This window comes from Miniopterus natalensis, chromosome 4 (genome assembly GCF_054644295.1).
Source record: "Miniopterus natalensis isolate mMinNat1 chromosome 4, mMinNat1.hap1, whole genome shotgun sequence".
Lineage (NCBI taxonomy): Eukaryota > Metazoa > Chordata > Mammalia > Chiroptera > Miniopteridae > Miniopterus > Miniopterus natalensis.
The window spans coordinates 19760978-19788925 of record NC_142084.1 but is presented as its reverse complement, the minus strand read 5'-3'; the positions used below and the strand labels follow the sequence as shown (position 1 = coordinate 19788925).

The window sequence follows — 27948 nt, the reverse complement described above, 5'->3', positions numbered from 1 at the left end:
CTGAGATTGCAAACTGATGGCCAGCAGGCTAAATCGGGACCATGGATTTGTTTTGCTTGGCATGTACAGGGTTGGCCTCCTGAGTGTCTAGGAAAGAGAGTGAAAAAGAGAGAAAGAATGAAAGGAGTTGTTAAACATAAAAAACATTAAAATCCAGATTTCCAGCTGTTTTTGAAAAAGAACATCTGCCAACACTGGGTCCTGATTCCTGCAACTCCCCGTGGTGACAGTTGACTGGCGTGAACCGCAGCTGCCCCTTTGGATCAGAGCAGGCGCCCTCGGGCTCCCCAGCGGGGCCCAGCGCTGCCCACCTTGCGTGTCAGGTGAGATGACCCTGGCTCAGGCGGCGGAGGTGGCAGTAAGCATGGTGACGAAAGGTCAGACTGGGGATATATTTGGAAGGCAGAGTTAGTAGGGTTTTGTGATGGATTGGATTAAGATACGAGAGGGTTAAAAATGACTCCAATTTTTTTAAAACTTAGATTATTTTTAAAAGAAGCCTATAGTGGAATTTTGGAAAATTGGTATTGAACTTTAAAAGTAAAAACAATTATTTAAAAGTTTTTCTTCATTAGTAATCTCCAAATGGGGTCCCCATAGGTGGTAGACTCTCATATTCTGGGACGTGCTGACAGTGTTGGGGAATTGGAGGGGAAAAGTGTTGAGAAGGGTCCCAGGCGCTGTTAGACTGGCCGCAGGAGGTGAGACGCGATGCCAGCCGCGGTGGCCGCGGCCGTGGCCCCCCGCCAGGGGCGGGTCCCCGCAGGACCTCCCGCCGCCCCAGGAGGTGGGGGGTTGTGTCTTGAGCTGCTGGGCTGAGCTCCCGATGGATACTTGGGGGAGCTCGAAGGCGGGCGCTCGTGCGCTGCCAGGTGCCCGCAAGGGGGGCGTGGGCGCGGCTCCGGGACCCGGACAGCAGGGCGCTCGGCGGCGCCCGTGAGAAGCCGCAAGAAGCTCGGAGCTCCTTCTGAAGCGCCGCTCTCCGCAGAGGCTGCTCATCCCTGAGATTCATACGAGTTAATAAAAGTAGCAGAGTTGCATCCGATGATGTCTTTATTTGCACTTTATATTTCACTGGGGAAATCTCCAATTGTCCATGTCGAGGACAATTACTTTATTTTATTATAAAGTGGGTTAATTTGGTCAGTGGAGACGGACAGTGGCCATGGTGGGGGTGGGAGCTAGCCGGCTCGCACTTCTTTTTCTAATCCTCACCAGAGGACACGTTTGTATGTTTACTGATTAGAGAAGGGCGGGGGAAGGGAGAGAAACGTCGGCTTCCTAGAGAAGACGTCGTAGGGTGGGCTCCCCGAAGCGCCCCGCCGGGGATCGAACCGACACCGAGGCACGTGCCCCGCCTGGGAATCCAGCCGCAGCCCGTCGGGCGCACGGGGCCGACGCGCCGACGAACTGGGCCGCGCGGGCGGGGGCGACTCTCGTCCGGGGCCTGGCCGCTGCGGCGCGGAGCCGCGCTGACTGGGGAGCAGGCAGCGCCGGCGCTCGGCCAAGCGCGCCGCTTCCTTCAGCCGCCCGGGCGGGCGGCCCTGCCCACGCTCCCGCAGCGGTCACTCGGCCGCTTGCGCGCATGCGCTGACCTCAGCGCAGGGGGGAGGGGGGAAGAAGGGGGTGCCCTCGGCTCCTTCCCTCCCTCATCCGGGTCCTGGGCGAGCGGGCGCCGTGCGCGTGTCCCGCGGCCGAGCTGCTAATAAAGTTGCACTGAGGGGAAGCGCAGCGACGGCGCCGGGAGAGCGCGCCCGGACCGCCGCAGAGTGAGTGTGGGGCCGCGGGGCGCGAGCGGGAGCGGGCTGCGGGCTGTGCCGGGACGCGGCTCGCTCTCCAGCCCTAGAGGCCGGACTCGGGCCGAGGCGGGGGCGTTCGGCCGCGGACGGAGCGGAAACCACCCGGGCCTGCGGGGCGGGAGGTAGGCCGAGCCCGCGCCTGCTGGGGTCCGGGCGGGCGGGGATGGGGCGGCCCGTCTGCCCGCGGAGGCCTCGCCTGCGGCCGGGGGCGTCTTGAGGCGGAGCGGAGGCGGGTCCTAGTCCTGCGCCGCGGCTGGCGCCGGGACTGTGGAGGGAGGCGTTCGGGACGCCCCGGAGGGGTCCCGGGCCCCGCTTCTGTCCCGAGGATCGGTTTGTTCTTCCTCATCTGAGCACCACCCTGGTACGATCGCCGTGCTCGGCGGAGCAGCCTGGTCAGCTCCACTGCAGGCTGTCCAATGGCTTGATGAATCCGTGCCGCCGTCGCTTTGTGTTTCAAAGATAAGGATCCACGCTTATCGGTGGGAATTACACTCTGGGCGGTTGTGACCTGCTACTGCACTCAGCTGGGTGTTAGACCTGATTTCTGCCACTTGCCATGCCAGTTTTCACCGCTGCAAAGGTTTCTTCTACTTCATGTGAAACTTGTTCATAGCTACGCGGAGAGTGCCAAGCACTGTGCCCGGGCCCTTCACCTCGATATCAGTCCTCAAGATTCATATTCCGGTTTCTCCTCCTTCCCCTCCCCTTTTCCTCTCTTCCCTTTTCAGCTGCTGTTATTACGTGGAGTTTGGATACTAAGCTTTGAAAACTCCCATGTGGCGCCCGTCTTAAGTTGGAGCATGCTCAGTAACCAAAACATTTTGGTTGCAAAAAGAACTGGGACGAGGATAGTCGAGTATTTGGACCTTTGCCCGCTTCCTAACAAAATGTTCCAATTCTGGTTTTGATGGCATTGGAGAGTGGAGCTGTAGGCCAGCCTGGAGGTGAGGAATGCCTGAACACCCTGGGCCAGATCTCTATCTTGATTGTAGAGACATTGTTTCCTAACCAGCTGGAGGTCTAGAGAGAGGGAAAAAAAAGCTTTCCTGGTCGCTTGTGCCTTGAAATGGGTGTGGTGCTAAGTATATCTTGTTTACCTTATCTTTCTATGGAAAAAGTTTTGTCTGGTTGAGTTTGTCACATCATGCCTGTTGCCTAGCACTACCAAAAGTGTTCTTATCTAGCAACAAAGGCTGGATAGGTGGAGGTTGTGGCTTGGCCTCATACAAGTTGAGAGGAAAGGGTACTTGAGTTGCTGTTTTTTAAAATTCTTTTTTTTTTAAATGTTTTTTAAACTAGAGTACAGTACTTGAGTTTCTTTAGAGTACCCAAACTGCCCAGAGTTAATTAGTTCTTAATGTTAATTTGAAAGCCGAAAAGTTGAAAACCTTAGTCCTAGTAGGTATAGTAACATCCAAGTAGCTTAAAATTTCTGCTTGATACCAGAAAACAGTAGCTATACACAATGCAATAGTTTCACATTTATTGGCCCACATAGTGTTATGAAATTAGTGGGTTCCAAATTAAGTAAGGAATTATTTTTAGATTTGAACAAATTATTATATTTTATTTTTTTTACTCCTTTGCTAACTCTTTTTCTTCTAAGGTGAACCCAGAGATTTACAGGAATACAAAACAACTCATAAGAGACAAGTTAACATGTAACCTTGAAAGAAGTAGTACATATTTTGTTTGTTTTTAATTTAATTTTTGTTTATGATTGTTCACATGATTGTCTATAGCATCCTCCTTTCCTTCCCCCTCTTCATTGCTGCTCCCTCAATGTGCTTTTCCTTTTTACACAGCTGCTGTTATTGGCGTAAACTAGACTGGTTTATCTTTGATACAAAAATCCATTCGTTATTTATGTTTCTGTTTCTTTCAGATCATAGTGGAAATAGGCTGTAAAAGTTAGATGAACCTTCTTAACTGACTTTCCTCTTAGATTTTAAATGCATCCATATGCTGTGATATGGTTAAAAGGAGGAAGAGAGCCGAGAGCTGGAAAAGAAAATAATAAAATAATTTTTGTAGAATCTGTGTAGTTTTGGTGGTATTATCTACTTGTCTGGTTCACTGTGGTAGGCGCCACAGAAATGGGTAGATTGATACGTGCGGCATTTCTTTTCCCTCTGGCAAAGTCAGCTATTAATTTCAGTGGGAGACAGTGGCAGAATGTTGTTACTAATGAGGTTTGAATCAGATTGTTGTTTACTGTTGGTTATGTAACATGTTGCTGGGAGTATTATTAAAAGTTGCCTTCTGTTGCAAGGTAGAGGCAAGTAAATTCTCCTTACCCTCTTCACTGGGTTTTAATTCTTGGCTGAACCTGAAGGCACATTAGACTATAACCATAATTATACCTGGGCAGCCTGTCTGTTTCCTGTTTTCATCATGAACCCAAACATTATGATTTGCAGTGATGATCTTTTTTGTCCTTTGGGTTAACAGAGGCAATATGTTTTCTCTCTCTACTGAAAACAGATTTGTAACTTGGTAAAATCAAAGATAGTGGCTTCTTAGTCTTTTGAAGACCAGGCAGTAAAATACCAGTTTTTCATTGTGTAGTAACTTAAATTGAAATACTATTTTTAAAAAAATCTATTTCACACAAATTGCTTGATTGTGTTTTATGTAAATTTTAATGTTACCAATGGTTGTAGAGTCTTTGAATTGAGAAAGCCGTTTTTGTTTATGACTTATCAGTGTTTATTATTACCAGATGTATATGTTGGTTTAGGCAGTGAGCCACACATTTGGGTGAATTTCAGAGCTGACTTGAGTACACTATAGGATATAGCTGCCTTTATTCCCCTAGTTTATCAGTCTTCCTTATTCTCTTTACTTCTAGAGTCGTCCCCCCCAAGCACAAAGAAGCAGTCAAATAGTTTATTTCTTCAAATGTTACAGGCATCTTACATCCTATGGGTTTGCTAGTCTACTCATAAGGTCAGAGATATGGGAGATTTCTTTTTATAAAGGACAGCAGCAGCCTGAGCAATGATTCTTATCTTCACCAGCCTGAGTATTATGGAGAAAAGAGTATCTTGGAGGTTAGGATTCAAGAGGGCTGCACAGAAATGGGGTACTTTCCCACCAAGGAAGATGATGCATGACCCCAGGGAGCCTATTCATGTCTTTCCACTTTCAAAGTTAATAGGATAGTAGTTGTTGAAAATTTTAGTGCTAGATTATCCAGTTCATTGCCATTTTCTAAAACTCTGAGTCTGAGAGGTATGTTTACTAGTTGGAGGATTAAGATAGAAAATTTTTGAAGAACTGCTAAAAACTTTGTTAGGACCAACTTAATTCCCAGTCTCACAGGCCACCTTCATATTCTCACAGCTTTTATCATTTTACAACTTTGAAAAAATGGGGTAGTTTCAGAATTATTACGGGTTTTTTTGGTAAATAATCAGCTAGTTCTGGGCTCTTTAGTTTTGATATATTTTTGCCTTCGTCAGCTAGGTGGGAAGATTTTTGGCCCTATTCTGGTAGGGAGGTGGTTTCAGAAAGAATTTATTTTTTATTGAATTTATTGGGGTAACTGGTTAATAAAATTATATAGGTTTCAGGTGTACAGTTTATAATATATCATCTGTGTATTGTATTGTGTGTTTTACCACCCCAAGTCTAGCCTCCTTCCATCACCATTTATCCCCTCTTTACTCTCTCCTACCTCCCCCCACCCTCCTTCCCTCCAGTAATCTCCATACAGTTATCAATGAGGTTTTTCGGGGGGGGGGATTTTTTGGTTCTTTTTTGCCTAATCCAGGGTCTTTTTTGCTATTGGGGTTTTTTTGGGGGGTTCCATTGCAATTTTTGAAATCTTTGTTCTTGTTCTGTGAAATTTGCCATTGATGTCTTGATAGGAATTGCGTTGAATCTATAGATTGCTTTGGGTAGCATGGATATGTTGTCAATTTGTGTAGCATGGACATTTTATCAATCCTTCCTGTCCATGAACATGGTATATGCTTCCACTTGTTTTTATCTTCTTCAGTTTCTCCCATCAGTATCTTACAGTTTTCCGAGTACAGGTCTTTTACATTCTGGTTTAAATGTATTCCTATTTTTTGTTTTGTTTTGTTTTGTCTTTTTTTTTTTTTTTTTTTTATACAATTATAAATGGGATTATTTTCTTAGTTTCCCTTTTTGATAGTTCATTATTGATATGTAGAAATGCAACTAATTTCTGGGTATTTATTGTGTATCCTATTGCTTTACTGAATTCATTTATCACATCTAGCAGTTTTTTGCTGGAATCTAAAGATCTCTATATACAATATCATGTCATCTGCAAATAATGACAATTTTTCTTCCTTTCCAATTTGGATGCCTTGTATTTCTTTTCCTTGTCTGATGGCTGTGGCTAGGGCTTCCTGTACTAGGTTGAATAAGAGTGGTGGAAGCAGACATCCCTGCCTTCTTGCCCGTTGAATATGATGTTGGCTGTGGGTTTACCTTTATTACATTGAGGTATGATCCCTCTATTCCCACTTTGCTGAGAGTTTTTATCATAAATGGTGCTGGATTTTATCAAATGCTTTTTGTGCATCTATTGATATGATCGTGTGATTTTTGTCCTTCATTTTCTGTATGTGATGTATCACATTCAATTGATTTGCAGATATTGTACCAACTTTGCATCCCAGGAATAAATTTCTCTTTATCATGTGGCATGATCTTTTTAATATATCACTGGATCTGGTTTGTTAATATTTTGTTAAGGATTTTAGCATCTATGTGTCAGGGATATTGGCCTATAATTTTCTCTCTTTGTAGTGTCTTTATCTGGTTTTGAAATTAGGATAATGCTGGCCTCGTAAAATGAGCTTGGGAATCTTTCCTCCTCTTGAATTTTTTGGACTAGTTTGAGAAGGATAGGTGCTAGTTCTTTGAATGTTTGGTAAAATTCACCTGTGAAGCTCTGTTCTAGGACTTTTGTTTTTGGGAGTTTGTTTGTTTTTTATTACTACTTCAATTTCATTACTTGTAACCGGTTTGTTCAGATTTTCTGATTCTTCCTGATTCAGTTTTGGAAGATTGTATGTTTCTAGGAATTTATCCATTTCTTCCAGATTGTCGAATTTGTGGGCTTATAGTTCATATTTTCTTACAATCATTTGTATTTCTTTGGTGTCAGTTGTTACTTCTCTTTAATTTTTTATTTTACTTATTTGGGTCCTCTCTTTTTTTCTTGATGAGTCTGGTTTAAATGTTTGTCACTCTTATGTATCTTTTCAAAGAACCAGCTCTTGGTTTCATTGATCTTTGTTTTTTTGTTTGTTTATTTTTTAAGACTATTTTGTTTATTTCTGCTGTGATCTTAAAGAATTTTTTTATTAGACAGTTCTGTGTGTGTACTGCTATAATTGTAATTCACTTTTGGAAGCTAGTTGTTAAAGTACGTTTTGAAAAACAAGTTTTTTCTTGAATTCTTTGGTACACCAGTCTCTGCCTATAATGTATATATAATTTACAGACTGGTATATTCTATAGAAATTTGGAAATGGGTTGATGTGTTGTTAGATTTTAATTCAATTTTTTCTTTTGATTTCCATATAGTTATTTTGTTATTACTGGAAATAATAATGAGAAAAAAACTGGTGCCACCTTCCCACCTTTCTCTGAGCATAGCAACTGAAGTCCTGGGAAGTCTCACACTTTTCAGATTTAACTATGACCTCAGAATATGGCTGGTGCTTTCAAGGCAAGTTTTGTTTTGTTCAATTTTGTTTTCATGATGTGTTAGGATCTGCCTAGCATCTATCTGGTAGGTTGTATAACCTGAGATCTAGTTATTCTGGTTTGTGTGTTCTCAGGAAATGGGGGCACTGCAGAAATATTTCAAAGCTAGCCTTTCATTTTCTTTCCCCTTATTCACATCCTTCTGCTCACTTAAGTGAGTGCCTGCTTAATTCACTGGCCAGTCCCACTCTTTGGAGTTGAAAGTGTAAATTAGATGAATGCTGCCTAGAGTTGAAAAGGTACCCAGAGCCAGATTTGCTGCCTTTTCTTTTAAGCAGGTAACTTGAAATCTGGGGTGCACATGAAGTATCTGGGGAACATCTTCATAAAACACTGGAATATATCTTGTGTACACAAGTTAGCATTTTGTACTCCAGAGACATGTAATGTAGTGATTTGGTATCTGCCCTTGAAGATTTTATAATTTAAAGGAAAGCACTATAAAAATTGACCAGCTCTATGTCTGTTCCTGTGCCTGCAGGCCTATACAAGTATATTCAAATACATCTGGTTGTAATGTAGGGAATCTTGCAGGCTCTGTGGGGGTGAGTGATACATCTAGATCAGGCTCTGCTTAATTAGAGGACTTAGAGGAGCAGGTGAAGTTTAGAGAGTGATTAAAAACTGGGAAACAAAAGTCTGGATGTGGGAGATAAAAAAGTATAGACTTGTGTGGGCACAAAGAGAGGCTAGGCAAGAAGATTATGCTGTGAAAATTGTCTGACCATGAGTTCTGTTCCTGAATGGCTTTGATTGGTTCTCACCCACTATGAAAACTTTCGATGTCTTTGGAAATTGGGAGTCACTACTGGGAAAAGTGGTGATTTAAGTGTTTCTCTACGAAAATGTTTTTGATGTTCATGTGATTATATCCCCTCTTCTTTATAAATGTTCTCATAAAGAATAAGATTTCTGAATCTAGGAGAGCTTGTGGGTAAATTTGCTCTTGGTGTCCTTATCTTCCCTGCCTGCAGCATGATTGTGGCTTACATATGTTGTCATAATTGTAGACCTGGGTGTAGGATTGGTTTAACTGTGGGGGGGGGGGGTGGGCAGGGGGTGTCTTCCTTTGCTGATACTTGGTGACTACTATTGATATTAGAACAACAAGGGTAAGATATTTTTAAAGTTTTACCACCATCAATCACAAAAATTACCATTGGATTTAGTATATAGGCAAGTGACTTTCTTCTATTGCAGGTGATACTAAAGACCTTGGTTCTCAAACCTGCTGCATAACCTGGGACTCTTGTTAAAATGGATATAGGACCCACTTTCAAACCTAATGAATCTGAATTTTGTTGTAATGAAGAATTTGTTTTTTTAAACCTCATTCGGTAATTCTTTTGTACAGGTTTGGCTGAGATGATGGTGGGTTGTGACCCATATGGGCATTTATTTTCATGAGTTGATGTGCTCAGGAGATTTTGTTTTGGCTAAAAGTGTTAGACGAGGTTTTTGGATTGGTTTGTTTGCCTTTTATTTTGTATTGAAACAATTAGAGAGATGTTGGAGCAAAAAGTTAAGTAGCTGTTGCTATGAATTTACCTTTGAAGTTTGGGCATGAGCAGTATGTGTCTCTGTGTCTGTCTGTCTGTGGGAGAGTGTTGAGGGTGGTTTGTGTGTGCTTATGGGAGTTGGCCAGGAGGTCCTACTCAAGTATAAATTGCGCACCGTGTGCTGATTGGGTCCTTTTGGAGATAGAAGGAAAGTGCATTTTCATTAGTTAGTTTATACATCATTAGGTAGTACCCAGACTTCTCCAAAACCAGCACTGAGGAATGTGGAAGAAGCTATGAGGAATGGAGAAAGAGGAGGCAAGAAATGAGGAGAGTCAAAGGAATGGGAACAAAAGAGTAGGGGAGAGCCACAGATACTGGCAGGAGGTGACGAGATCATCAGCAAGGACTTCGGGAGAGGAGAAAATAAAAGCTGCAATTTTTTTCAGATCATAACATCTCTGAGTTGAGTGTTTTTATCTTATTCAGTTCTCAGAACTGATATTCACTATGTAAAATTGGAAAAAATTGAAATTTAGGTGTGTTAGATCCGGAATTTGAACCCAAGTTTATTAGAATGCAAATCTGGTGTTTATATGTTGCAATACACATGTTAATGTCCCTGTTATAGATTAGCCTTATCGTGTATTTCCAGCCAGTTCTCTTGTTCTACCACCTATGCTCCAGCAAACTAAATTGTAGTATTTCCCCATCCTGGTAGATAAAAACTCTGTTTTTCTGTTTTTACTCGCAATAGCTTTTATGTCTAAGCTATAACTACCTCATGTCGCTTATCTCCCTTTACTGCCTTCCTCAAAGGGCCATCCCCTGAATTTCTTTTAGCACCCTGTATTGTAGATAGGTATGGGCACACCTTAGTTGTTTATTAATTTGTAATTCTTTAAAGTTAAGATCTGGACCTGAATTATCTTTTAATCCTTATAGCCTCTATCTTAGTGGTTTGACATTTTTTTAAAAAGATTTTTTTAATTGATTTTGTTTGTTTTTTTTAGAGAGAGAGAGAGAGAGAGAGGGAGAAATGTAGATCTGAGTGAAACATCAATCTGCTACCTCCTGCATGCCCCCCACCGGGGATTGATCCCAAAACCCAGTCATGTTCCCTAACTGGGAATCACACCAGCAACCTTTTGGTACATGGATAACCCCCAACCAGCTGAACCACATCAGCCAGGGCATGGTTTGCCATTTTTAGGTACACTCAGTAAATATGTTTTGTATAAATAAGACTATTAGTCCGAGATTAAGTTTGGTACTGGTTATATATACGTATATTTGTACAAATATACATGTTGATGGTATATTTGTTAATAAAACTGCCTCAGTCGACCCTGAAAGCATTGTAGAAAGGGAGTATAGAGGACCACATTTAATTGCCCAACATTCTGTAACCTCTAAAGACTGAAGTTACAGAGTATAGCCTTTTGAGGATTTTCTCTATTTCTAGGATAAGTTGAGAGATAGTAGAAAAGTAGTATGTACACAATCGACTGATTAAATTGAGTATGGGTGTTCTCAGTGTTCCTAAATTAATTTTATTTAGTGGAAGAAAGGCAAAAGGGGCATGAAAATTTGAACCAACTTTTCAATAAGAGATTCAAAATTAAACCCTTTGGTTACTAGAAAACCTAATATTACTTTTATTGTCAAAGGTGTTGCAAGTTTACTTGGGGATCCTATTGCATATGCTAATATATGCAAATAAGAAAAAGCATAGTATCTTACCCTATTTTTTTGTATACATAATCAGAAATTCTTTCATAACCAAGGACTTTTGTGAGGATAGTGAAATCTATTACTGTATCCTAAGTACTTTTATTTCAACTTGTGTACCAAGGTTTTATTTTGAACATGACATATTCTACAGAAAAGATTACAGGAGAAAATTGACCTATCATATGGATACTATACAATGGTTTTAATCCCAATATAACAATTTCATTTTGAAACCTAAATGTTAAAATATTAAGAAAGTAGATGAGTGAAATATGGTTGGGGCATTAAAAGCATATATATGGCAGTTTCTTGTTGTATTAAATGGGAAATGCGGAATACCAAGTAATATATAGCATACCCTCAATCATGGCCAGAGGAGAAGAAGAATATATATATATCCTATACATATATATATGTATATATGGAATATATATATATATGCAGAGAAAAAATATAAGGAAGTAAGTATACCAAATGTTAATGAACTGATTAAGCATATTTTATAATTAGAAATTTTATACTGAGAAAAAAACATTTAAAATAAAGTAGTGCATTGTCTCATCATTTCTGAGATAATTATGTTCTAGTGATAAGTGTGACAAAAATGTCCTAATGATAACTGGAGCTTTGAAACTCCAAAAGAAAAGGCTACCATAATAAATGTAAATTTTTATACAATAATAGTTAAACATTAGATAATCTTTTTTTTTAGTCGTCACCCCAGGACATTTCTCCATGACTTCTAGAGAGAGTGGGAGGGAGGGGGGGAGAGAGAGAGAGAGAGAGAGATGTGAGATGTGAGAGAGAGAAAGAGAGAGAAAAAGAGAGACATCAATGTGAGATATCTGGCAAGGGCCAGATAGTCTTTTCGTACCTACTGACTGACTTAGCTAAACTGAAAGAAAAGTGGGCTAAAGTAGATAAAGTTGATGAGAATATGTTAAGTGGTATGAAAAAAATCAACTTGAAAATGAGCACATTGAACTGGATTATTCTTGGTCTCTGAAACCATATAATCTTATTTTATAATAATATATAATTATTTGAATGTTTTGGAGAATTCAGAGATATGAAGAACAATAGAGAAGCTCTTTAAGGGAAGAAAATTCCTTGGCAGGAGGATCTCTTTTTAGGTGGCAGTGTGTATAGTGGTTCGGAGTGTAGATTCTGGAGCTGGGCTGCCAGGGTTTCAATTCCTGGCTTTATTTCTCCCTATTTATGTAAATAAGCAAATTATTTAATTTCCTTTTGCCTGTTTTCTCATCTGTAAAATGAAAATAATGGAATTTACCTCATGGCTGTTTTGAGATTTTAATGATTTTTGGACTATAATAAGGTCCTTAACAGTGCTTGGAATAGTGAGTATTCAATTAATATTAGTGGTATCCTCATCTTCCTTCCCTCCTCCCCCTCCCCCTCTCCTCCCCCCCCCCTCCTCAAAGGAATTATTGTTTCTTTAGCAATTGATTTTGTAGAAAGGAAACTTGAAATTATTGAAATAGCTATATTCTTTTAAGAAAGTCGTGTCCAAAAGTCTGCCTATCTAAGTAACTTTACAAAATTATTCATGCACTTTTGTTTATTCAGTCAGTAACAGTGCATCTTATTCTGCATGCTTTTTATAGTGTGTTTCTAACACAGCACAGTAACAGGTTCATAATGATAACTAAGTCATCAAGAAAAGCTCATGTTACATTTAGGTCTTGTGAACTAATGATAACTGGTTTAAGAAAAAGCCCATTTAAAATGAAACCACTTAACATGCAGAGTAGTGTTTCATACTAAATTGTGACTAAAAGATCTGATTGGGACTTTATCTTGAAAAATTAAAATTTTGGAAAAACATTAGGTTATAATTGTAAATATGCATTCTTATAATGAACAAAGACTGAATCAAGTGTGAATGGATAGGCTTAATTTTTCTCACAAAAATAAGTTAGTAGCATGATATAGCATCCTTCATGTTTGACATTTGTGGTACTAACATTAAGAGGATTTTTTTTTTTTCTTTTGCAAAAATATCCGTAATAAATATATATTGCTTTTGCCAAGAACTTTTGTTAATCCGTTGATAAGTCAAGTTATTCTTTCTCTACAAACAACAGGCTTGCTTACTGATTACTACAAAAGTAATTGCAAACCCACTATAGGAGTACCATCCATCTGGACCATACTACATCACTTCCATGGGTGTTGGAGGCAAAGAGAACCGCAAATCTGATGCTAATGCTGTGCCATGAGTAATAAAGTCGTTTGTCTCTGACCCTGGAGTCTCATGTCTTTTGTCAGTATCTGTGAAACAGTAACTAACTTATTTGCTTGTAGAGCAGTAGGGTAAAATTAAATCTCAGGCCCTACATTGTTTGCCATCATTTTAATAAACTTTGTGAAATGTTAGTTTTTGCAAATTTGCAGTTTCACTCATGGTTTATGATGAGGGATGCTAGTGAATGGGAACTAATTTTATAGGTCGCTAATTCACTAGTAAATTGCTAAAAGATTTTTTTATATTGAAGTATATCTTATAATAAAGTATATAAATCTTATGTGTATAACTTAATGAACTTTTACATACACATACATTTATGTTGTCACCCAAGTCAAGATATAGAAAATTTTTAGCTCCCCAGAAGAGTTTCTCTTGTCCCATCTTAGTAACGTTACTACCTCTAATGACATAGGTTTTCCTCTTTTTGAATGTCATATAGATGGAATGATATGTTTAATCTTTTGTATCTGACTTCTTCAGTATTATATCTATGAGATTCATCATGTCTTTAGGAATGGAATTGCTTGGTTATAGGAATCTATGTTTAGTATTAGTAAATATTGTCAAAGAATTTTCCAAAGTAGTTGGGGTAATTTATATTCTTTCTAAATTAAGAGTTCCAAATCTGTATCGTCATAAACACTTTTTTATTTTTTTAAAATCTAGCTATTCTGGTAGACGTGGAGTGATATTTTACTGTTTTCCTTTTAAAAATTTCTCTGATGACTAATGATGTTGAGCCCATTTTACCATCTGATGTACCCGATCAGGTCCTTTGCTTAGTCACTAGTGAATTTTTGTGATGAATTTTGTTTCCTTTTTTAACTTTGTAAGTTGAGGCTAATGAGTACTTGGATTACTTTGCACATACCACTTATGTAGTTTGAAAAATTATAACACATTTTTAGAAAGAATTCTTTTAAATGTGTTTAAAATTTTTAATCATTCTGTATTTAAAGAATTGAGTGTAAGGTTTGTCCCTACCCTTTTCCTAGTGCTAGTTTTTGGTTGTTGTTTGTTTTGTTTTTAATTGATTTTAGAGACAGAGGAAGGGGGGGAGAGAGAGAGAGAGAAACGTATATCTGTTGCCTCTTGCACTCGCCCCAACTGGGGATTGAACCCACTACCTAGATATGTGCCCTGACCGGGAATCAAACCAGAGACATTTTGGTGCATGAGACTATGATCCAACCAGCTGAGCCACACCACCCAGGACCCTAGTGCTAGTTTAAGAAAACAGTAATATTGAGTCTTAGGTTTTAAAACCTGACACTCCTTATTCTTTCTGAAGCCAATCTCTTGAAGGCTAACTAATGACATCGCCATACAATACTCACAAAGTCATTGGCCTTTTCTTTGTTCACATTTTTTAAACTCTCCCATTTGCTTAATCTCCTACAGTACTATTGTATCTAGCTCTAAGATCTTCCTTTTAGGGATACTTTATCAGTAACTCTTTCCTACCAGTGAACGTTCCCTAATATTCAGGTATTTACTTGCTGCTCTTTCATTCTGTTGAAAATCTACATTTTCTTACTGTTTCAGCACTTTGTGCAAAATCTTAAATCTGTTTCTCATGTTTTCTTTGCTAAACCTACGTCTCCATTCATGCCCCTTTTCCAGTAGAGTTAACCATCTGTTCTGCTGACTAAGCCACTTTCTTAGTATCCTTAATTCTATTAATGGAATTGTCATTATCTTAGTCACCTGGATTTAAAATTTGAAGTTATCTTTTTAATTGCAAGGTACAGTTGATAGAAAAATCAATGACCATTCATTATATATTCCCTTAGTATGTGGCATGGGACATGGCATAATGCCAGGTGCTGAAGATGTCTTCCTGGGAGGATTTTGTATTCCATTTGGGAAATTAAGATATATTTTTACCATTTAAGATATTATTCATTAATTATAATAAGTATAATAAATGGCCATAGCCTCTTTAGGGTGAAGAATTCTTCACCAAAGGGGGTAGATTTGAGTTTATCATTAAGGATGGTGAGATTTCTCTCGGAAGACACAGATGGGCAGAGGTGCAGGGATTTGGATTGAATCAGAAACTGGGTACAGTGGTACAGTGGTGGGTACGTTGGATTGAGACTAAATCTAACCAGTCTTTGAAGTCTTGACTCTTCTTCCTTTGAACACTGATGATCATAATTCAAATTTGAATAGCACTTTTCGGTTTATAAAGTATCTATTACATGTGTGTAATCTTCCTCATGTAGACACATACACACACACTACTTTATTACTTCATCATTTCATTGTCTTAGGAACCATTATACCTACTGTCCAGAAAAGTTTATAGGCTTAGAAAGAGTGATACCTGGTCATGGTCATATACCTAGTAAAGGACAGAATCTGACCTTCTGTTTTCATTAGATTACTTTTTAAAAATTAAAAATAGTGAATTTTTTGAGTTATGAAACATTTAAACACAGAAAAGCAGAGAAAATAACATCTTATGATTTGCCAGATTTTCTTCAAATCGAGTTTTATAAGAAACACAGCTAAATCTTTCCCATCCCTTCTTCATCCTTCTTTCCTTCTTTTGTAAGTCAGTATTCAGTACCCTGAGGTTGGTATGTATCATTTCCATCCATACTTTTTAAAAAAATATATCTTTATTGATTCAAGAGAGAGGAAGGGGGGGAGAGAGAGAGAGAGAGAGAGAGAGAGAGAAACATCAATGGTGACAGAGTCACTGATCGGCTGCCTCCTGCATACCCCCAACTGGGGATTGAGCCTGCAACCCAGGCATGTGCCCTGACCAGGAATCGAACTGCCGTCTCCTGGATCCTAGGTCAAGGCTCAACTGCTGAGCCACGCCCAGCCAGGCTCCATGCATACTTGTATTCCATTACTGTATCTATGTTTATCCATAAACAACATTAAAAAAAAAATTTATACAGATGCTCTTATAAAGGCATGCATAGTTCACAAAATTAAAAAAAACTCATTTATTTAATAAATAGGCACTGTTCTAGGTGTAGGGAATATGATGGTGGATAAGGAAGATGAGGCTACCTGCCTAATAACATTTCAGGGGGGAAGACATATAATAAATTGGTAAAATTGATAATGTAATGCCTGGTTAGGTTAAGTTCCATGATAGAAAATCGAGGAGGGTCAAATGATAGCGAATGATGTGGGGGTGGGATGTAAGCTATTTTAAATAAAATGTTCAAGGAAGTCGTTTTTCAGGAGGTGACATCTGAGCAGTTGAATTAATTGAGAGAGTAAGTCATGTTAAGATCTGGGAAAAGAAAATGCCAGGGCAGGGAACATCAAGTGCAAAGGCCTTCAGATAGGAATGACCCTGGAACACTTGAGAAATGGAAAGAAGTCAAGCATAGTTGAGTGCAAAGTTAGGTAGGAGGATGGTAAGAAATGAGTTTGGAGAAGTCAAAGGCCAGATCATGTAGATGCTATAAAGTGATGTTAGGGAATTTGGATATTGAGTGTAATGGGAAGCCACTGGATAATTTTTGAGCAGGGGAATGACATGGTTGATGTACTTTTAAGATTATTTTCACACTGGAATTCTGTGAATAATGTGGAAGCTCTTTCTATATTGATATGGAAAGGTCTTGAAGATACACTGTACATTTTTCTGTAACTGCCTTTTTTTCTTTTTAGTATAGCACTGTGTAAAAAAAGATTTTTGTATATATTTGTATTTGCTTGTATTTATGCAAAATATTTTTGAAAGGACATAAAACATGCAAATGAAAGGGATTGCTTGTGAGAAAGGGAACTGATGATGGGGAGAAAATAGTTTTAAATCATACAGAAAAGTGTACACATCTTATCTCTCCAGCGAGCTGAATTTTCACAAGCTGAACTCTCCCATTTAATCACCTAAAATGAGAAGCAGAACTTTACCAGGACGGCAGAAACCCTTAGGTTCCCTTCTAGTTAATACCCTCACCCTTTCCTTCAAAGGGTAATCACCATCGTGACTTTTACTAGCATGCATTAGTTTCTCCTGTTTTGTACCAGCACTCTTAACCCCATTCTGTTCATCATAATTTTTTGTAGATTAAGTACTCTTTTTATTTTAGCATTATGCAAGTGATGTATTAATAGATTCCTTTCGTTAAAAGGTTAGAACAATACAGAAGTAGATAGAATAAATCACACAGGATTCCTCTCTATTGCCTCTCCCCAGAGGTAACTTTAACTTCCTTTGTTTTTTCTTTAGTACATAATATGGTTAGTATTTAAAAATAATAATGATGATGATAATGGTGATAAGACTAGATTAGTAGTTAACATTTATTAAGCACTTTGTAGTGGTTAACTACTAATCTAGTATCTGGTCTTTAAACTCCACTCCTTTTGCCTCCCCCTTCATTGTATCTCTCCATTGCACATATATACTCTCTCACACACACATGCATTATCCTGTCTAGCCTCCGTTATATTCCAATATTGCTGAATAAGATCTCACTCAGCCAGGCCTCTCTCCTTTCTGTCGTAGGAAATGCTCTATTCATGTCTTCTCATAACTTTTTTTGTTTATATCCTTTTGTCTTTGAAATTTCCCTGCTCAGCTTACACAACCCAGCCATGCCTTTACTTTCTGATTCAGATGACTTATATCCTATGTCCTTGATGTAGCTACAACTGAGATCAGCCCTTCTTAAAGTTTGTTTAGTACATAACACTTTATAGTCCGAGACCTATTACTGAAAAATGTGTTTTCATTCTTTGTTATAGAGCTGCAGTTTAATGTAGCCAGTTTTACTTACCTGGCAAAAATTATCCTATGTAGGATTGGGCATATTTATTCATATGTAAAGAGTATATTCTCACTTCTCTGCACCCTTCTCCCCATGGTTCTAACATAGCAACAAAGCAGTCTAGATAGCTACTACTAATTGATTAGTGCCAGGAACAGTGCTTGGCACATAGTAGGCTCTCAGTAAGTATATGCTGAATGAATGAATCAGTTGGCTCTGAAGATGAGATCTATTTGCTATGGCTTTTTGTTTTTAAAGCACTATTATCGCTGTTCACAGTAAGTGGCACATAACAAGCAATAATTATTTGTTGAATTTAATTCAGTTTTATTTTACTTTATGTTTAACTGGATTTTAACTGAGCACATACATTCTTTTCTGGGAAGATGCACCCTCAATACAGAATAGTCCTGATGCTAGAATTTGTCACAGGAGAGCTGCAGCTGTATTTGGCAATTTTAGGCACAAGAAAGGAAGCATCTTTTATTATTGACAACTTTTTTCCAGCATACTCCTGCTACTTCACTGGTTGCTCATTGTCTGTAGTTGTCTGTGTAGTCACCACAGGGGATTTTACCCATTCTTATCAGTGGAGTGCCATTGCACATCACTTCCTCTTGTCATCAACTCGAAGAGCTTCTTAATGGTGCAGAGTAGTGGTCTGCCTGGAGCAGGTTCATTAACTTAACATGCTTAAAATATCACAAAAGGCAGTAGGAATTATAAAATTATTAACTGTCCTTTTCTGGGTTAAACTTTGAATTCTCTTTAAATTTATTTTGCATTCTTAGTTTAAAAAATAGATACTTTCCATTTTTCTGGCAACGATGTATGTGAGGATTTATTTGAGGGCTTGGTACATTTTGTCTTATGACAACCTTTAATAAAATTTGCATCTAATAATGTGATTGAATAAGACCATGCCTTTTGCCCAAACCTTATGTCTGTGAAACATTTTAAAGACAATAATGACCTTAGGGAAGAGCTAGATTTTTGTTCAAATCAGGACATATCATGTTCAAAATTGACATAGCATGTAACATGGGTTTCAATGAAGAAAAGTACTTAAGAATCAAACCTTAGGCGGCCATTTGGGGGCTTACTAGCCTGACCAACAAAATTAAAATCTAGATGCTGTTGTATTGTTGGATAATAAGTAGAAAGCAGAGCAACCTGTTTTTGCTATTGGTTATCCCTTGGCATTGCCTGTGAATTATTTGTTCATATTATGAAGAAGAAATTGAGTAGTCACAGGACTTTAGAGAAAATTTTTCTTTCTAGACTTAGGCTTTTTTGTTTTACTTTGTAATGCTTTTCTGCTCTTATATAAAAATAACATACTTTTCAATTATGTTGATTTTAATGTATGTTAATTGCATTCTTTAAATTAGGGATCTTATCCTTTCCTCCTTTCTCTTTCAGGACTTGAACCAGTGAAAGAAGCTTATGGCAGTTAAGAAGATAAATGTCCCTCTTCCCTTTTTAATTGGAACTTCTGCTTAGGACCCGTGTATGACTTTTCATCTGTGATCTGTTCATTCAGTAGCCACTGACTTTGAGTTGCAGGAAGGTCTCTGAAGATTTATATCAAATGACGTCAATGGCCAGCTTGTTTTCTTTTACTAGTCCAGCAGTAAAGCGATTGTTGGGCTGGAAGCAAGGTGATGAAGAGGAGAAATGGGCAGAAAAGGCAGTTGATGCTTTGGTGAAAAAGCTAAAAAAGAAAAAGGGTGCCATGGAGGAACTGGAGAAAGCCTTGAGTAGTCCAGGACAGCCGAGCAAATGTGTCACTATTCCCCGATCTTTAGATGGACGCCTGCAGGTTTCTCACAGAAAAGGCTTACCCCATGTTATATATTGTCGTGTTTGGCGCTGGCCTGATTTGCAGAGTCATCATGAGCTAAAACCATTGGATATTTGTGAATTTCCTTTTGGATCTAAGCAAAAAGAAGTTTGTATCAACCCATACCACTATAAGAGAGTGGAGAGTCCAGGTAGGTTTTACTCCGTTGAGAAGAATTAAAAAAACTTCTCTCTTGCTGATTTGCGTTTAACCTGATTTAGTAATTAAAAGGTTATATTAGCCTTGTGTTTTTCTTCTTAAAGATTTTAATTTTGGAAGGAATACTGGATTTTGAATTCAGCTTTTTACATATAGATGATATAGCTCCCAAGTGGCTTACCTCTAACTCATTATTAAGGAGTCAGTTATATGTACTCTCTGCCATTCCTGTGAATGACCTGTCTCTATTTGATCTAAGGCCTAAGCTCCATGTGCATACTACATCCCACCCCTTTTTGTCTGTTTAAGAACTTTTCCCCAGCGTTATATTTTTCCTCTCTATTTGACTATTTGTGAGAGCTATAAGCATGTCATAATACTGCCCATCCTAAACTGAAAGTTAAAAAAGAATTCCTGTCTTGGCCTCATACCTCCTCACCCCCAATCTTCTGCACTATTTCCTCTAGTTCTTTTAGAGGAGTGTCCATTTTTATTATCTTCACATTTCTTTCCTCCCATTCTTCCTTGACACCCCTCCAGTTAGCCTTTCTTCTCTACCATTTGACTTGTCAAGATCACTAGGGACTGCCTTCTTACAGATAGAGGGGTCAGTCATTCTCAGTCCTCATCTTGTTTGCCTTCCCAACATCATTTGATATAGTTGCTTTCCTTCCCTCTCACTCAAAACTTTTTTTTTATTGGCTCCTGAAACACTATAGTTTCCTGTTTGTGCTTAGCTGCTTTGTTGGTTTATTTTCCTATTTTCACAGGACTTAGTCTCTAGACAATTTCTCCATGTATCTTTCCTCTAAGTGTGCTCTCATTCTGTCACATGTCTTGAAACCATCTATTACCTCACGCTAACATTTAGAACTGCAAAGTCAACCTTTCTTCTAAGATTTAGACTTGTATCCAATTGCCTTTTGATATTTCCACCTGAATATGTCCAATAAACATATATTTAATGTCTAAATAAGACTTTTGATTTTTTCTCCCACCAAGTCATTTGTTTCTCCAGTTTTTCTTATTGAAGTCAGTGGCACCAGCATTCCTGCAGTAGCTACTTATAAGCATCTTTGATTTTTCTCTTTGAAGTCCTGTGTTTGAGCTGTGAGCAAATACTCTTTGCTGTACCTCCAGAATATATCTTGATAATATCATCTCTCACCATCTCTGATACCACGGTTCCAGTACAGAGTATCATCATCTTTCACCTGCAGTAGTCTTCTAATTGATCTGTCTGCCTCTTTTTGTTCCTCTCCAACCCAGTCTGTTTTCTATATAGCAGATAGAGTGATAGTTTAAAATATATACCAAATCACGTCAATCCCTGCCCTCTATTACACTTAGAGCAAATTTCTACGAGACCCTACATGACCTGTCAGACTTCCTCTGTTCTTTGGACCTGCCATATTCCTGCATCTAGGCTTTTTTCTTGCTGTTTTCTTACTTACAGTACTCTTCTCCCAGGATCTTTATATGGCACATTTTCTCACTCCATTCAGTGCTTGCTCAGATACCTGCATCATTACTTGACATTGTGTTAGACATTTATTTTGTTTATTGACTGACATGAGCAGGACCTTCCTCTATCTCATTCTGTATTGCATCCCCAGTGCCTACAATAGTAATATTACCTGGCACTTTATAGATTGTGCTCAGTAAATAGTTTTTGTAATGAGTGAATTGTATAAGCTGAGATACTAGTTGCATGCGTTAGTTATCTACTGCTGCATAACAAACTACCACAAGTTAAGTGGCTTAATACACATTATTATCTCATAGTTTCTGTGGGTCAGGAGTCTAGGCACCACTTAACTGGGTCTTTTGTGTTGGTCAGGGCTTGGACCTCATCAGGCTCAATTAGGGAAGGATCTGCTTGTCAGCTCCTGTGATTATTGACAAGATTCAGTTCCTTGCAGGCTGTTGAACTCTTGCTAGTTGTCACCTGGAGGCTGCCTTCCTTTGTTTGCCACATGACCTCTTCATAGATAGCGCACATTCATGACAGCTTACTTCTTCAAAGCTGGTAGAAGAGAGAGGGTCTTTTTGCTGGAAGGCATATTCTTACGGAATGTTATCACATACATCCTATTAGTTTTGCCATATTCTGTTGGTTAGAAGCAAATCACAGGTAATACACTTAAAGGGAGGGGATTCTACAAGAATGGTACACAGAGATGGTAGTTATGGTAGTCACCCTGGAGTCTGTGCCACACGGAGTTTTACATGGAGATAATAGAAGCCCAGTATGGTAAAAAGGCTGTGAAAATAATATTGAATGTGGAGACTAGCAAAAAGAATAGCAGGGATGGTGTTGTCAGAGAAAGTTCAGTTTAAGGGCTTTAATTGGTATTTGAGGTGATTCTCAATTTCTCATTGAATCTAAAGAAATCTGTAGCCTGAAGGAGTTGATGAAGAAAGGAAGATGTGTGGATTTAATAGAGAAGCGTAGTCTGAAAAACTCCCTAGCTTGATATTTTCTAGGAGTTGCTGGGAAAAAAGTCTAGGAATATAGTGTATTCCCCCATAGGCGCAGCTATTCCCCCTATAGAAATGTTTTAGTTTTTATAATCCATTTTTCTCAGCCATGATTCATTCTATAGAAAAGACTGGGGCATAGCTCTGGTATGCTTAAGCAAGTGAATCAAGCATCTGTGATACAGGATGGATCACTTTATGGTACTAGTATTAATAAAGTGGTAGTAGTAGTAACTGTAATAGTAATACACATTTATTGAGCACTTATGGACTGGGCACTTTTCTAATACTATGAGGTTATTTCTTCATAGGGTTAGAAAATGGTACTAACATTTTAAAACCTAATAAATTCACAAATAAGGAAACCAAGGGAAGTAACTTAGACAGGATCACATTGCTAATATATAGTGGAGCCAGAAAGTATTACAAAAAAATTAAAAAAGATGGAGGATAGTTGGAAAAGAAACATAGAGGGCCAACCCAGGTTGCCCTCCATAAAAGGCAAGACCTATTGTATATGCAAGGACTCAGAATTTACACACTGTTTCTTAGGCAGTTAATTGAGGAAGATGAGGTCCAGGAAATGAGATCCAACAGGAGAGAAAAGAATGGAAGTCCAAGGACTTCAAATTTGCAGGAGACTTAAGTAGCAACCAGTCTAGATTTTAGCAAAAGGATGGACAATCCAGGGGAAAAAATGGAATCAGTGTACTTTTTGGTTTATTTTGTGGAAAATAATATTGATAGGAATGTGACTGATCTGTTGGACTTCTGGAAATATTAGTGGTAAATATGATTAAGCAAATGAAGGAACAAGGCAATAATTAACTAGTATAAGCACTCTTCACAAAAAAATGTAATCTTAGTACATACTTAGCTCAACAATGCATAATCTTTATATAAACAATGGATATTAATTTAACAAAAATTTTTTAATATAACTTTATTATTGTGGGGAAGGGGAGTGGGAGCAGGTTAGAATGAGATTAAGAAAGCTACTTCATTTGCCATAACAGCAGGTGTACAAATAATGTCTTGAAATCAATAATAGTAATATAAACATTATCTAGCAGTACATAAAGTATTAGAAAAAAATGGCTAAGAGTTTATATTTGTCTCTGGAAGCAATATATGAGGAGACTTAGAAGTTGCTGTTTTTATTATAATCTCTTGTAGTATCTGTGTTTTAAAACTATCCATGCATTATTTTGGATGTAAATAATTACTAAAAAATGTGTATAGATATACAAATAAGAGAGAAGTCAATGATTTTAGCTCTGCCTTTAAAAAAATAAAGTGAAGAAACCCTTACTGGATTGAATACTTAAGTAGTTATTTTACTAAGTCTTTCAGATTGCTAGTTAGCTAAACATAGAACTTTTTGCTGTCTAATGCCCTCCTACTCTCCTGTGGCAGCGAGCTGTCTCATCAGTCTGTGAGAGGGACAGCAGTTGGTAATACACAGTAGAATAAAAATAGTTGTAAACAGATATTACCCGCATAATTACAACACTAGTTCAGTAAAATAAAAAGAGACCAAAAAAAAAGAACAACAGTACAGATAAGAGCTCTGATTCCTCAGGTACATCCTGCTTCTGGAAGGAGAAGGATGACCTAGTAAACTTAAAAACAGATGGATTTTATTGCTGCTGAATGATGTCAAAGAGATTTTCAGAAGTGAAATTACATTGACAAGTGTAGGAAAGCTGTAGAAGAGATGAACTGGTACAGTAAGAGTTTGAAGAAATTAGGTTTGTTTCTGATTCCTGTGGTGAAAGGTAATCAGATATTTGTATGCGCTTGATCACTGGGGTCTTTAGAGAAAGTGAATGTGTAAATAAAGTGTATTGTTTTAAAAATGTATCTTAAAATGTTTAGGCTTTGTTGTATAGATTTTCATTATGGTCATGTTTAGAAAATTGATTTTGATTGAAGACTTATACATAGGAAAGGTTATTATTTTGAGTAGGGAAAACTTTACTGAAGAACATAAAATGTGAGATCTCTCAAACTAAGAAACATGAAATGTTCAGAATTGGAAACATGGAGGCTTTCAGGATGTCTATACAGCTGAACTCAACTTCAGTCTCTCCGTCTTGCTTCCTGGTTCAGTGGCTAGGCCAGCTGTTGATCCTTTCTCATTTCACTCCTGGAATCTCCCCATCTCCTCCTTGATTCTCCTCACCCTTAGCACTCCCTTGTGAAAGCCTCCTAGTTCTTTAAGGTCCAGTCAGATACTATCTTTTCCACAATATTTTGTTTGATTCATTACCAGCTGGAAGTACTCACCTTTGTTGAACTCCTATTGCATTAATGTTTTTTTGTATTATGGTTTTAAAATATGCCTTATCTCCTGTGGAACAGGAATGATATCTTTCCTGGGTGTTCTGTCTTCCTGAGTACTTTATACATGCTAAATGCTTAGAGAGTTTTTGGTTTCCTTATTATGTAAATAGATTCAAGGTTCTACAAAGCAGTCCTTCCCATAAGTGAATTGTATAATGGGTTTACAGTCTTAACTGAATCCTTTCCATGTACCCCTTAATGTGCATGAGATATTTGCTTTAGTTGTTGCTGACAGATGACTTTTGATTTTTGCCTTTCAGTCTTACCTCCAGTATTAGTGCCTCGTCATAATGAATTCAATCCACAACACAGCCTTCTGGTTCAGTTTAGAAACCTGAGCCACAATGAACCGCATATGCCACAAAATGCAACTTTTCCAGATTCTTTCCACCAGCCCAACAACACTCCTTTTCCCTTATCTCCAAATAGCCCCTATCCCCCTTCTCCTGCTAGCAGCACGTATCCCAACTCCCCAGCAAGTTCTGGACCAGGAAGTCCATTTCAGCTCCCAGGTAAGAATTTATTTTATTGATACAAAAAAATAAACCCTAAGAATCAGCAGTAGTTATACTGCTGGCCCTCTGGGTGAACTGCTCTATGCTAAGAGCTAGCTACATCAGACTCTGTATTCTTTGGTAATTGATTTACAGAAGAGTTTTGGATTTTATTTTGCCAAATACCATATGTTTACATATTTTCATATAATACTAAGTCCCATTTATTGAGCGCCTTTTATATAACTGATATTGTAATGGAAGATATTACATTGAATTTAATCTTCAACATGTGAGAGAGATATTATTCCTGTTTTACAGATGGAAAAATAAATTGATACTAATTCCAAGAGTTTAAGTACCTTGCCTCAGGTCACACAGCTAATAAATGGAGGTTCAGACCCAAGTTTGTTTGACTTTAAAGTCTGTACTTTTTGAACTTTACTACATTGTTCGTCAAATCATTTTAGACTTTGAAAGGTTAAAATGAATTCCAGTTATCTTTAATTAGATAACTGACTAACTGATTTGCCTGGAGAAAGATAAGTAGATTATAATTTATCATGTTTCTAACTTGTTAATGGTATGTCAAGTCATGTGCAGACACATCTTTTGTCACTCTGTCAAATATTTGAATGCCTATTGCAGGCGGAGTCATATGTAAGTATATTCTTTGTGGCTTCTCTGTAGCAAAATATCAATTGATGTTGTTCTGTTTTGTTTTTTGTTTTTTTGAAGAGGAATTAAGTACCAAACATTTAACTTGCTGTTAGGTATTTGTTCAAAAGCTAATTTTCATACTCTTTCCTAGATTCAGTTTTTATTGTAGCTCTTGTTTCAAAATATTATCTTGTACAAACCTTGGGGTTGAAAGACAAATTATATTCAGTCTTTATAGTTACTGAGACAGGGAATTATAGCTATAGCTTTTGCAAAGAATTTCAGCCATATGTGTTGGAACTCAAAAGATTTTCTAATTGCATTCTATTTCCTGAGAGAATTACCTAGCCATTTAATAAGGCATAACAGCCATTTTAAGGTGTTGCAAAAAATTAAGACAGCTGCTCTTAGTAGTGATGGCAAATTTTGAAGGAGCATAGTTTTATTTTCCAGTTTTAAATAACAATAAACAGTATGTGATGAGGTTGATAATTTAAAAGTGTCTATAGATACATACCCATACTAGGAAAATTGTGTCCTTCAGATTGCTTTCCAGTGTTTGCAGTTTCTCAGAGCATATGATTCTGAGCAAATAAAGGTGAATTTCTTGACCTTGAATTATATTTTAGTGAGTTTTAGCATTAATCTTACTATACTGATTATCCCAAATATATGTGGACTTACAGTAGGTTTTCAGTAGCTAATGGTTGTGCTGTCTTTTTTCCTTTTCCTTTGCGCTAAGATAGCATCCTTCATTTTTGTGTGTCTGTGATACTCATTAACGAACTCTGCTGGTAAACATGAATTTTTAAATGCTTTTAGGATAACTTTGAACAGGACGAAGACTTTAACTATTCTTTTGGGAATTTAACTTGTCTCATTTTCTTCCTCTTAGCTGATACCCCTCCTCCTGCCTATATGCCACCAGATGATCAGATGGGCCAAGATAATTCCCAGCCTATGGATACAAGCAATAATATGATTCCTCAGATTATGCCCAGTATATCCAGCAGAGGTAAGAAAATGCCATATTTATTTTGTTGTTCTTGCTCTTTTGTTTGCTTGCATCTTAACTTCTTAGCCACTTTTTAAAAATAGCTTTATTGAGATATAATTTATATATCATAAAACTTATCCATTTTAAGTGTATGAGTCAACAGTTTTTGTAAATATATAAAGTTTTACACCATTACGACAGTGGAGTTTTAGAGCATTTCCATAACCCTTTCAAAATATCCCTTGTGTCTGTTTTGTAGCCTGTACCCACTCCCAGACCCATCTTCAGAGGCCCTCTAATCTGTTTTCTATATCTGTAGATTTGCCTTTTCTGAACATTTCATATAAATAGAGTAACATTGTATACTCTTTTGCATCTAGCTTTTTTCACTCAGCATCATGTTTTCAAGGTTCATCTATGTTGTTGCATGTATCAGTAGTTTCTTTTTATTGTTAAACAAGCATTCCATTATGTGGATGTACCACATTTTTTTTTTATCCATTCACCAGTTGATGGGCATATGAACTGTTTCCAGTTTTTGGTTAGTATAAACAATGCTGTTATGAGCATTAGTATATAAGTCTTTGTGTGGACACTATTTTTCATTTTCTTGGGTAGATACCAAGAGTGGAATTTCTGAGTCATAAGATAAGTTAACTATTTAAGAAAAACTGCCAAGTTTCTCCAAAGTGGAAGGGCCATTTTCCATTCTTACCAGTAACATATGAAGGTTCCAATTTCTCCACATACTCTTTTTTTTTTTTTTTTTTTTTAAATATATCTTTATTGATTTCAGAGAGAGGAAGGGAGAGGGGGAGAGAGATAGAAACATCAATGATAGGAGAGTTGTCATTGATCGGCTGCCTTCTGCATGTCCCCGACTGGGGATTGGGCCTGCAACCTGGGCATGTGCCCTGACTGGAAATCGAACCGCAATCTCCTGGATCCTAGGTTGATGCTCAACCGCTGAGCCACGCCTGGCTGGGTACCACGTACTCTTATACTTGTTATTTTCTATTTTTTTATTATAGCCATTCTAGTGGGTATAAAATGCTGTCTCATTGTGGTTTTAGTTTGCATTTCCCTAATGAGTAATGATGTTGAACATTTTTTATGTACTTATTAACCATTCATGTATCTTCTTTGGTGAAATGTTTATTTAAATCTT

The 27948-nt window shown here is 38.0% G+C and overlaps 1 protein-coding gene across 5 annotated transcripts in view; it reads left to right on the top strand.

Moving 5' to 3' along the window:
- Positions 1-252: 252 nt before the first annotated feature.
- Positions 253-27948, top strand: part of SMAD5 (SMAD family member 5) — a 45811-nt gene continuing 18115 nt past the window's right edge. The window contains exons 1-5 of one of the 5 annotated variants that reach the window (XM_087816358.1): positions 1652-1769; positions 2528-2743; positions 19223-19794; positions 24890-25141; positions 26679-26798. In XM_087816358.1, the coding sequence (XP_087672484.1) occupies positions 19392-19794; positions 24890-25141; positions 26679-26798 (775 nt within the window). In that variant the 5' untranslated portion in view covers positions 1652-1769; positions 2528-2743; positions 19223-19391. Of the gene's footprint in view, positions 324-1651; positions 1770-2123; positions 2744-7367; positions 7513-19222; positions 19795-24889; positions 25142-26678; positions 26799-27948 lie in introns of those variants that run through there. The other 4 variants (XM_087816361.1, XM_016197519.2, XM_087816360.1 and 1 more) reach the window with 4 other exon arrangements.